At 41.0% G+C, this 12399-nt stretch overlaps 1 protein-coding gene across 4 annotated transcripts in view; it reads left to right on the top strand.

Annotated features, from left to right (window-relative positions):
- fras1 (Fraser extracellular matrix complex subunit 1) overlaps positions 1-12399 on the top strand; it is a 297426-nt gene that overhangs the window by 93564 nt on the left and 191463 nt on the right. For all 4 annotated transcript variants that reach the window (XM_026186631.1, XM_026186630.1, XM_026186633.1 and 1 more), the window contains 3 exons: positions 2225-2332; positions 6960-7052; positions 10452-10611. In XM_026186631.1, the coding sequence (XP_026042416.1) occupies positions 2225-2332; positions 6960-7052; positions 10452-10611 (361 nt within the window). The remainder of the gene's footprint in view (positions 1-2224; positions 2333-6959; positions 7053-10451; positions 10612-12399) is intronic.

The following is a 12399-nucleotide window of genomic DNA, read 5'->3' as shown; positions in this document are numbered from 1 at the left end:
ACTGCCGCATTCGATTGAGACCCACCTTCCCTTCCCTTGTGAAGGTCGCTCCTCCCTCCTGGAACATTGATACTCTTTGCAGAGATTTGTTATGACTCATTTGCTGTCACATAAAGCTCGTTATACATCTGGCCACAGCTGTGCAGAGTTGCACATCCACAAACTCACAATTAAACACATGTACGCAGATGCATAAACAGTTTAATCTGCACTACAGGGAGCGCGTTAACTTACATGCTCTCTCCAGGTGTCTTTCACCTCCACTGGCTGTGTCCCTAATTAAATTTTTACTCTCTCATCTCTGCCTGTGTGTCTTTCAACGTAACCTATAACTACTCTGACATTGGACTGCATGCTTAATGCACGACTTTCTTTCGTGTTTTACTTTTTAAAGTACTTTTTTCCAAGTAGGTCTTCTGAAAATGGTTTAATGAGGTCAATAGAACAAAGACAATCATAGACTTCTCTGCAGCCAGTCTTTTTGCATCCAGAGAAGTTGGCCCTCTGTATCCATTAGAAAAACAACACACTTTTCAGACCTGGAAGCTACAGCTAAGTGTAAAACGTTCCATAAATACTCCTGCACATAATTTGGGGCTGTATTTAACATGTTATTTTCATCTCACAATCTGTAAGACTGTTTTATGGAGCAGATCACTGACCTTGGATGCGTGTGCAGAATAAAGCAATAAAACCGTGTGCAGCCATCTTATTTAGTCTTCTGCGTTTAATGGTGTTCTGTCAACTGATGATGAGATGAGATAGCAGTTTGTTGTCATGTCTTTTATCCAATTTCCGCTTTTTTATACGTGGTTGCAGTATGGGTAATGTTTATGGAAGTGTTGTTGCTTTTACACATCCACACTTGTTATCATACTTGTCAAAGTTCAATAAATAGATTTGTTGAAGTGAAACGGTGAAGAGGAGTTCACTTTTCTGATGCCAACACTGTTGTCTTATTTTTGGATGGATGAATAGCAAGTTTAGTTTAAGATCCTCATTTCTCCTCATTTAAAAATAAATGTCTCCATATGTAAGAAGGGTGCATGATCTGATTTGGTCTTTTGTATGTCTAAAGCTTTGATGTTTAAGGATGTCATTTGTGAACAAAATCTAGACATGATGTGAGTGATTTCCTGTTGGTTATGAAGTGGTGCTGAGGTTTGCACCCAGATCCAAGCCTGCAGTAACCTTTGAAGTTCTTTCTTTTTGCCTCTCCTTGTTCGCTACAGCTGATCCTGAAAATAAGACCATTATACAAATGCAAGCACAGCTTAAATTACCATTTTAAATGAAGCGCAGCCATTGGGATGGACAGTCACCCCACCTCTCCATGAAGGCTCTACTTCATAGCCACATCTGCCCATGGACACTCCCGTCATGAGTGGGTTATTAATCATTTGGCTAAATTGGATTTATGTGCTGTAAGATGATATATGGGGGGCATATGCAGGCACTGGAATATTGATTTCATTTTGGCTTTAAGCTCAGACATCGTCAGCTAGGTGTTATGAGCTATTGACAAATAGCAGGCATCCAAAAGGGTGAAGCCAGCTGGCGGAGCTGATCTCTAACTTTTCTGCCTTTTTGCCCTATCTCATTGTCTAGTTGGCCATGGTGTTCGAGGCTTTTAATCAACACAGAAGTAGTTTCACACTACCTGCAGCAGAAATCCTTCAGTGTTTTACAACCTTAAGTGTAGAGGATGATAAGAGTTCAAAATGTGAAATGGTTTTCTTATGGTGGTGCTCGCATTTTGTAAACTGCAGCAGTAAAACCTTACTCCATAATCATGGAGCTCATACAAACCACTGCAGTGAGCAAGAGAGGTGCGATTCCCCCAAACATGGAGCTTAAATTACATTTAAGATCATTTCATATTCGTGTTCTGTATTTGAGATGCTCAATTACCACATAGTTTTGTGCTAATTAGTCGAAAGTAAAGTCCCTTAGGATAGTTTCATTATTATTATTATTCTATTTTTTTCAATCCCAGACCTGGAAATTTCCAAGTGAGTCAGCCAAGCAAACATTTTCTCTTAGATTATTATGTACAAAGAGGCCTGTGTGTTTGCAGTCTTCTGCCCCAGCTGTCAACGTCAAATGACTTGTTGGTGTGTTTAAATATGGCGACGATGAAACGAGTAATGTTGTTTTCCTGCAGCGATAAACCAAGCGTGACCTCGGCCATTTTTAATGCCTGCTTCAATCTTTGTCTCGACAGAACAACACGTCATGGAGGCCGCAGTCCTGTCAGGAGTGTACCTGCTATGGTGATGTGGCCATCTGTGGGCCCACCCACTGTCCCAACCCCCACTGTGACCTGCAGAGGGTAAGATATTTTACATTTGACAAATATGCACTTTTTCTTTTTGTCCCCTGTAATTATTATGTCCAGGTGAGCAATCAATCAGTTTACCTAGTGATGTTACCTAATGTTGTTTGTTACATGGCAGCTTTTGCTTCTGGTTTTTGGGTTATGGCTCATTTATATTAGAGCGAAAATAAGACAACTTCCCTGAAGCTATGAAAAATTGGGGCTTTCCGGGTGATTGCATTGAATTTTCCACAGTCAGAGACAATCGTAAGTGGTTGTAGCAAATAGCTGCTCGGTCAAAGGTTGAGCTTGCAACACCCACAACCTCTGGAGGATCACTCTTTATAACAAGGCGATTGTAGGATCGCCTGTTGGGAGACTTAACTGTGTTCAAACAACTGCAGTCTGACTCTGACTGTTAGCAGAAACAAGCAAACGTTATTAACATTATTATAATGGTTTGAAATCTTCTTTGAAATCTGCTAGCTCATTTATTCAGCTTAAAATCTATGCTAACTTTAAAATTGTGAAGTTGCTAGTTCGCATGACTGAGGACTAAGAAGACATCAAACATTGACATTTCTTTAAAACCTCAGAGATACAAACAGGTGTTAGTGCCGTGGTGCAGTGAGACTTCAGTAAAGGATAAATGATGAGGACCCCACGGCATTCATACTGGAGCATACGCTGTATTCGTGCAGATTTTGTTTAAATGCGGCACAAATCAGTCTTCGAGCCATTAAACTACGTTGGTTACCCTTTTTTTAGGTACGAAAGCAGCATCCCTCCAATTGAAATTCATATTAAGCCCTAACCTTGCCTTGGAAGTTCAGGAGGTTCACCTTTGCTTTGTGATATTTTTATTTCCTTTTATCTCCTTCTTTACAAGCACAAATCCACTTTCAAGGACCTGTTAAATCACTTTCCTTTGTGCGTTGCCCTTACAACAAGAATTCATGAACTGGCAGACTATTGTGCAGCCGAGTCTGGCAATTGCACCATTTAATTTGCCACAATGACAAATGTTCATTGAGCGTTCGTTCCAGCACCTTTTCTTTGGGCCCATTTTAATTCACATGAACACATTGTCAAAAATGTTTTCTCCCATGCTTCTTCTCAGATGTGATCTAAACATCAAGCCTGCAGTGACGGCATCAGATTCAATCCCAACTCTGAGCTAAGGCAACAATCGATGTCTAATGAATTCCACTCCGCTGCCTGGCAATCCAATGTTAATTAAAAATTAGTCATCATGCTCAGCGAGCTGTGTGCTCCCTCTCCATTTAAAAACCTCTTGTAATGTGACTTCCTCTCACCTACACTGATTAAACAGAAATAAAGCTTCAGAGATTTTATCATCGGACAGTCTCCGATTATGAGGCTTTCTTTTGAAATCCAAAGCCATTATCTGCAAGCTTAACACCCCCTCCCACTGTGACCTTCCTAAAACGCATAACTAAATGCCCGCAACTTTCGACACTGTGGGTTAATCAGCTTTCCTCGATCTGCAAAGGAGTCCTCTCACTGTCTCTTAAAGCCGCATATTGTGTAGCGTGAACTGACGGCGGATGATGACACTGGCTTTTATCCCTTTTAAGCCGCTGTTATCAAATCGTGTGGAAAAAATAAAATTATTAGGTAAAATAAAAAGAGTTTGCTGATGCTACTACAGGACCTTTTGTTGAATAAATTTTGATTTGAAACCTTTTTTTAAATGTTAATGACTAATAGAAAGTGTGGGGCATGAACGTTTTTTAGCTTCCAAAGGAGGTCAGAAAACGTTTGAGAAATTGAAATTGCAAAGAGGAAAAAAACAAAACAGAATATGTTCTACTCTATAATCATGTTTTCATTCTGAATCTTCCTAAAACTATTAACATTTTTTACCATTGGGAGCGGTAATAGTTTTTAAAAAAAACATTTTGTTCCCCTTTTATGACTCAGATAACAGTGAGAGGAAATGTTTTCCATTTATTAATGCAATCATTCTGACCCTTTTATAACAAAATGCTAGAATTGAAAGCAGACATCAGCTGTATCAGGTTCTTGATCTTAGTAGTGCTAAGATTGAGATACTTCTTAGTTGTATCTCACTGGCACAGCGGGTAACAAAGAGGCGACACAGCATGTGGAAATATGAGCGTCTGACTGCATGGAGACAAACGCGACTGGGAACATGTGAAGCGTTTTAGGCTTCACATGAACCTGAACATAATTCATTTGACAAAAACGAGGACAATAAAAAACCTCCGAATAGAAACTCCAAAGGTGCCTGACTCAGAGACCATGACATCAGTCGTTTAGACAGATGTACTTTGCACAATTGAAAGATAACCAAGAAAACATCATGGCATTTTTTTTGTTTTATGGTATTTTACTTTATCGTATAGTATGAAGGCATTTTTAAACATGTAAGTTTGTTAACGGATACAGGAGCTTATAAAGACGATTAATAGGACGGCCACAGCATTCAGGAAACATTAGAGAAATGAGTTTCATACATTCTGAATGTGTCTCTTAAAACGCCTCGAGATGCCTGGATAGCAGACAATTTATTATCACAGCATCTCAGTGCTGGAAGAGCCAGGACCCACTACAGCGAGCGATTGTGAGGTTGACGTGCACGTGTGTATTTCATTTGTATTTATGATTATTTTGCTTATAAGAGGATGACAAAAGCCTGCGTTGCCCAAACCGGCAACACTAATTAATGAGCTCGCCTCTCACGTTGAGCACTGCTACCAAAGAATGACAGGCCTGTCTTTTGCTCCCATGGCCACACGATCGTCCTGTAAGACACGGGACTCGGCTGCACTCTCGACTTTTTGAAGCTGGTTGGTAACATCACTGTTGAATTAATCACATTGAGAGGAGCTCACAGTTCAGCTGCAGTTTGTCGACTCAGAGCAAAGATGTGTGAAGAGCTCAAGACTGAGGTGCTGCTTTCGTTACCGCCGGCCTCCAATGTGCCCACGGTTCATGAGACAGATGGAGCTGAAAGCCTGAGCTGCACAGTAGAGACTTTGAAACACAGGCAGGAAACTCAGTTAAATTAGTGAATTATGTTCGAAATCCAAGCCAACGACTTCTTAGTTTCACTGAATGTTTTTCATGTAGCGCTGGGGACAAGTCAGCTGTTCTCCTGTGGTAGACAGGCGGGCTACAACAGCAGGAAGTGGCAGTGAATTCTGCATGTCCAAGGTAAAAAATGCTGTAGCTCCCACTTCAACCACTGCTGGTTAAAGTCTGACTTCATGTTTATAGAGTGCACTAGTCTTAAAATACAGTGGCCTAAATGATGAAGGCTTCCCAAATGTTACTGAACCTGCTCTAAAACGCCTCAGCAGATGCACGCATCGGTCACAGCATGTCCTCTTCAGTGAATTGGCAAATCTTTCAAATTGTTGTTGGGAAAGTGGCATTTTCCCAGCAAATAGAGACTAATTCTGTGTAAACAATTAACTGGAAAAGCTGCCATTAATACAAAATAATCTTGATACTATTCCTAAAGAAATGACAGCGTGTGTGCAGAGCCATTTATCTGCATACAGGGATTTGCTCGTCAGTGTTTTACAGAAGCCTATGTGCTGTAATTGCCTTAAATATTGAACAAAAGCATCACTCTGGTGACAAATGAACTCTTGTTCTGTTTGATCCTAAACAGTCTCTGTTTGTTTGCACCAATAAAACTCAAATTGGATCAAATTCAGTTATGGTGATTCAATTTTAAGCAGTGGACAGAAAAGCGCGGGGGGACTCGGGGGACTGAAACCAAACAAAAAAAGATGAAAAGTTCGGGAGAGGAGACACCGAATCAAGAATCCAGATATATGAAAACATCCAGGAGCTTCATCTCATAATGTTTATTTTATTTGCACAATTCAGCCATTGTGACAGATGAAGTTTGAAGACGCTGTTAAAATTCACTTCGGGGGCTTGTTTCTACTTCTAAATTTTGTGTGCTGCTGGGTGATTAATGGCGAGCTTCAGCTAAGATATGAACTCTGTCTTTTTCTTTATTTGGGGAGAACTATTACCTGCTGCACAGCTCAATTTCCATCTATTTGTTTCGCCCACTTGTTATTTCTACACTGATTTGTTATTTTTCCAGGTCTTTGTATGCAATTTTGTCTTTCATGCTGCTTCAGTGTAGCTCTATTTGATTTTTTTTTTTCCCTACCATTTTTCATTTGGAAAAACACACTCTGAAAGCTCTGGGGGATCTTTTTTCTTCCCTTTCACAAATCGCACTCACCTCCTCCTTTTTCTTTTCCATGTCACTTCCATAAACATCACCGAAACCTCTAACAGGCTCTGCGTCTGGCTCTCGCCGCTTTCACGTTCTCTTCCTGCTGCACAGCCGGCCTCAATTAGTGTGAATGGGCAGCGCAGTTAGAAGACTCTGTGTTGCATATGTTTTACTACCTCCATTCCACATGCTGTGTGCTCCTGATAGTCTTCATTGACTCATTATTCTGTGCACTGATGTGTTGCATGTCAGTTGATCTTCATGGAAATTGAGAGGCTGTATATTTGAAATGTGATGTATCCATGCTGGTTAACTCATTTCCTCTTTCTGATTGAGTTTCTGAGTGTGTTTTCTCCTTTTGTCAGTCTATTCATGTTTGTGTCTTTTAAAAAGGGCGAGCATTTGAGGATCCCCACCAACAAGTGCTGTCCAGAGTGCGCCTCCTCATCCCAGGGCTCCTGCCAGTACGAAGGAGTCATTTATGGAGTAAGTGATTATAAAAATGGCTGCTTCTCTTTCACCATACAAATTATTCAGGGTTGAAATGTTTACACCAGGATGCAGCAGCTATAGATCAGTTTGCCAGAAGTTTATTAAATCATTGTCTTCCTTTTCCTAATTCATCCCTTTTCCTGCTTCAACATGGCACAAACTCAGGTTCACAAAGAAAGTGACAATCGGTTTGCACAGACGATTCACCTCATCAACTTTCATTTGGGTGAACCGACAGGTTGACCGCGACCTGGGCCAACATCAGCATTTGATGCTTTTATGGTTAAATGGGAGGAAACCCCTGCAGCCAGGCTCTAAAGCTGTGTGGAAAACCTAAAATTAGGAAAATGAAGTCTGTAAAAGCAGTGCATTATTTCTTGGAATGTCATTGTTTCACGGTCGTGGGGAACGTAGAGTAGGGTTGAACTGAAAGCGAGCCATTTATTTAGGCTGATGACAACAATACGAAAAGGTAAAAGCTAAAATTTTAAAACACTAGGGCTAGAAAACAGCAAAGCAAGGGGAGCAGACCCTGTGACAAAGGCTACGTCCACACGTACACGGGTATTTTTTTTCGTTTTAAAAAATAATCCCGTCCACACGTAAACGCAGAAATGAAGGATAACGCTGCTAGGAACATGCCAAAGCAACAGGTGGTGATATATTCCTAACTGTGTAGAAATGTTGGCCAATCAGAAGTCTAGAAGCCTCAGTGGGAAATAGTAAACAAAGCTGGTGCACAGGAGCAGAACCGAGTCCTATGTGTGGAGGGACAGTAACTGTGTGTATATGTAAGCATTTAAACACTGCAGAGAGTACAATTAACAGTAACAGTATTGTAGAAATTCATTTCACCGAAACAATAACGTGGCGCACAGTGTGACGTCAAAAAAGGCGCACACCTTTGATGCTGCGTTTTCTCCGTTTTCCTCGTCCACACGTAAATGCAAAAACTGAGTTTTCGAAAATCTCCACCCTGGCAGGCGTTTTTAGAAATCTCCGTTTTCAGTGACCGAAAACGCCGTTTACGTGAGGACGAAAGGTGCAAACGCATAGAAAAATCTGCGTTTTCAAAAATACCCGGCTACGTGTGGACGAAGCCAAAGAATAAAGGGAAACATCAACTATATACACACACAGAACGGCAATCAGGGCAATGGAGGCCACCTGGGGAGAACAAGACACAGCTGAACTAAATCCCAGATGACGAGACAAGGGAAACAAAAGTAACAAAAAAGCACAAGGAAAACTAAATCAAGAAATAAAGTAAGACGTGAGATAACTACATGGGGAAAACGCATGAATCAACTTAATACACCGAGGGAGGAAATAAACACAAAGGCAACCAGGGACAAAATGAATGACACAAAAGAAGAACACATGACGCAATCATCAACGACACTGAACCATGACACATGCCCAGTAATCATTTATAGATGTGTGTTTTCTCTTGTATGCCACCCTTTTCTTAAAAAAAATATTATAAAAGTTACTCAAAAAGTAAAAAAAGTTCTGCGTGAACAAACCAAAGTCATTCAGCTCATGCACTGGTAGAGTTTGTAGACTCATCTCGACATGCTGTAGTTATTTGAAGGACTTGCATTGAATCTCCAGTCAAATCTAATAAAAATGTTTTAAAATATTTTGCATTTGCCCCAAAATAAGGTTTTAAACATATTTTATAAAGACTTTAGTTCTCAATGGCTCTCGCTTCTATTGTCTCTGACATCACTTATGAGCAATAAGAATTTAGTCAGTCTAATCCTGTGTTTTCACAAAGCTGACAGGTCAGCCTGACTCGGGTATTTAGACATGCCTCCCAGTGTCTGACTGTTTGGAAACAAACGCAGCAACAGCTTCAGTTTTATTTCATTTTTTATTAGTTCATCAAAGTTGTTTTTTTCTTTTGGAACCTGCTGTTTCCTTCTCTGCCCTCATTTACAGGCTCATATCAATCATTTGACACTGATGAGTTTGGAACTTGTAACCGCTCTTCAATACCCAACTCCTCAGTCACCTCCAAAAAAAACTAATGCTAGTGTTCTCCCCCCTGACAAAAGCATCTCTGGCTGTTTCATTTTCCATCAAGTGTCCTCTAGTTTAATGACGTTGGCTGCCATTTTGGATAGTAAACGACCTGAAGAGAAACAGGTCTTTCTTGGCAATGATTTTAAAGAGTTTGTTGGCATTGCTTGCCTGGTGAAGTAGCACTTGACATGGATCTGAACAGCGAGAGGAGAGATGAGTTTTGGAGAGGAGTAATAGCATTTTAAGAGTTTTGCTGCATCTTCTTTGAAGGGCAAAGAATAACATTGCATTGCTGCCGCTCCTTTTCCAGGAGACACAGTCTGGAACTGATGACTTCTTCCTTTTTTCCAGAAATACAAGGTCACACAGGATGATGATCCTTATATAACTGCATTCTTTGGAGACTTTTCTGAGTTTGAACTGTCGCTCTGCAAGAGCTATAATACAGAATTTTAATTCAGTACATCACTGGCAGATTTTTCCCTCAGTATTGAAAATAAGGGAAAAATATCCTGGCTGGTAAAACTATAAAGTTCTTAATTGTTTGCCACAGACTTCTTCCTGGGGTGAAAACGAATTTGGATAAATGCTTCATTAAACCTAAGACTAATTAGGTGTTTTACAAAGGTTTAAGAAGGATTTCATGCAGGTTTCTCAGCCTGACACCTCTGAAAATGAGAGAAATCAGATCTTAACTTCTATCATTATGACTGCAGGCATGATGGACCTGCTGATATCTCATTTAGAGTGAAAGAACTGCTCTGGTCTTCCACGGTATCCACAAATGGATGTATAACAGATGGATATCGAAGTCTCTGTAATACCTCAGAATGACTGTTTAATCTATCCTGTTCTGTCAGTCACAGAAAAGAAACATCTTCATGGTTTGCATGAACATACACTCGCCTGAAGTGATAACTCTTTCATACATGTGTGAAGAAAAGCCTGGGAAAATCACCAACAGGCTTACAGCACTGCAGTTTAGCTATCAGTCGAAAAGCTGTCGTCAACTTAAAGTTTAGTACAAACTTGAATTAGATATATGCATGTCAGCGTTCAAATGTTAAGGCAATGCCTTTTCACAGCGTGCCTCCCTATCTACATTCGCATACACCCTCTTATATTTTAATCAGGGTTTTGCTCCTTATCGCTTCTTCTCATGGTCTCTCTTTGTTCTGAAGATCTTCTGCCCGTCTGCGACTCTGCTCTCTGTCACTCAGGCTTAGTCTTACAAAGTCGTCACGTTTACAGAAAGAAAACAGCTTTCCTCTTGTCACTGTCTCTCTGCTGTTTCCTCGTCTTTTTCTTTGCACCCTCGTTGTATTTCTCTGTGTAACTGTCACTTGGTTTCTTTGATTTCCACAGCATGACAGTCAGTGGAGTCCCTCGCCTTGCTCAGTGTGTACTTGCTCCGGAGGGAGCGTATCCTGCAGCACTCGCCCCTGCCCACATCTCACCTGTCCCGGGGATCAAAGCCTGTTCACCCCAGCCGGGGAGTGTTGCCCCAAGTGTGCCAGCAATGGAGGTGAGGGCTAAATTAGGGCTAACACATAGCATACTTTGTAGATTATAGGTGCCGCTTTTTTTCCACGCAGATTTCTTTTAAATGATCATAACTCTGTGTAGATACATGAAAAACATGTTGCATCTCATGGAAATTGTTTGCTTCTTTTCATTAATTTAGACAATAATTGATCTTTAGATATCTCTGAAAGGGCATCTACAAATGGGTAGGATGAGTACGATATATGCAAACAGAGCAAAACTGTGTGGTGGTGACTATGGATATGATTTCTTTTTGTTAGTTTTCAGGAGTAAATGAAAAAGGAAAGACTTTGCAGATGTGTCACATTCTTTGTGTCATGGTTTGCTCTGTGGCAGGTAGGATGCAGGACCCAAACGCAGGACTCACGCACAGGAAATTTATTGCTGGAAATCACTACTACGAATACAAAACAAAAACCCGAACACTATAGGGTACAATACGACAACTACCAGAGAAAAACACAGGGCTTAAAAATGGCAGGGAGTAACGAGGGAATGGGAAACAGGAGGGAAGCGCAGCTGGGGCTAATCTGACATAACGAGACACAGGAAGCAAAGCAGGCTACACTGACATGGGACACGGACTATCAAAGTAAAACAGGAAACAGGACACATACGCAAAGACACAGCTTTCTACTTAATTGTCTGCGCACCCTTCTGCTAAAACATGAAAATTATATTCCAGTGAACAAATGACTCATGTGAATCAGCCTCTGTCTTTATTGTCTGAAATGTGTCTCAACATTTGCACCAAAGGTGAATGTTGCCGTAGCTCTTCGGATACCAAAGCTTCATTAAATCTATAAAGTGTCGTATCCTTTTGCTGTATCTGTTTCCAAAACTAAGTTAAGACTTGAAAAAGTAGAAGATATGAATCTGCTGACCGAATGCATTTAGGTGAGAACTGCAGGTAAATGTTGTCCACACAGGAACAAACCCTTATTACTTGACAGTGATGCTTTGCCTCGCCTCGACTGAGGCTACGTTCACACTAGCCCGGATGGATTTGAAAATGGCGTCTTCGTCTGAAAACGTTCCGCGTCCACACTAGCGTTTTCAGTCGTTTTCAATGAGTTGCACATCCACACTAAAACAGCCGAAAACGCTGACGTTGCAGTTCCGCGCATGCGTGAAATGCAAGACGACTCGATCTGCGTCATTATTTACATTCCGGCTCTTTGAAACGTGGCGGCGAAATGGCAAGACAAAGCACCGAATTCTTGGTTTAAGTCGTCACATGACTGCATCATATGACCAACATGCGTCATCGTTTTCGAAAGTCTGCATTTTCGAGTGTCCACACTGCGACGGGACAGCTCCGTTTTGAAATGCAGCGTTTTCGAGAGCGCTTTCAAAACGCTGCATTTTTCCTTGGGGAAAACGCCGTCTCAGTGTGGACGGGAGAGAAAACGCATCGTTTTCGTTTGAAAACAAAAAGGCATTGGTGTGGACGTAGCCTGAGTGAGACCTCAGGCATCCGCCAGCAGCAGGTTAACTAATGACTTTGAATAAAAACCACTAAGTAAAGAGAAAACACCTCAACCTCAAACATTATCATCTCCTAACTTCAAAACCCCAATGTTTCATCAGTACTCCTTAGTCTGACCGGGCCCTGACACTTTTTTGACGAGCCGCTCCAGACTCGGATTTCTTTCTGAAAACTTTATGCCAGCGGTGATTTGTGTGACTGCATTATTTTCCAAAACTTAAAGGTTACAAGTTATTAAAACATTCTTCCCGCAGTATTAGCTTCAGGAAGACATGATTA

This window comes from Astatotilapia calliptera, chromosome 12 (assembly GCF_900246225.1).
Source record: "Astatotilapia calliptera chromosome 12, fAstCal1.2, whole genome shotgun sequence".
NCBI lineage: Eukaryota > Metazoa > Chordata > Actinopteri > Cichliformes > Cichlidae > Astatotilapia > Astatotilapia calliptera.
This window is presented reverse-complemented; position numbering and strand designations above follow the sequence as displayed.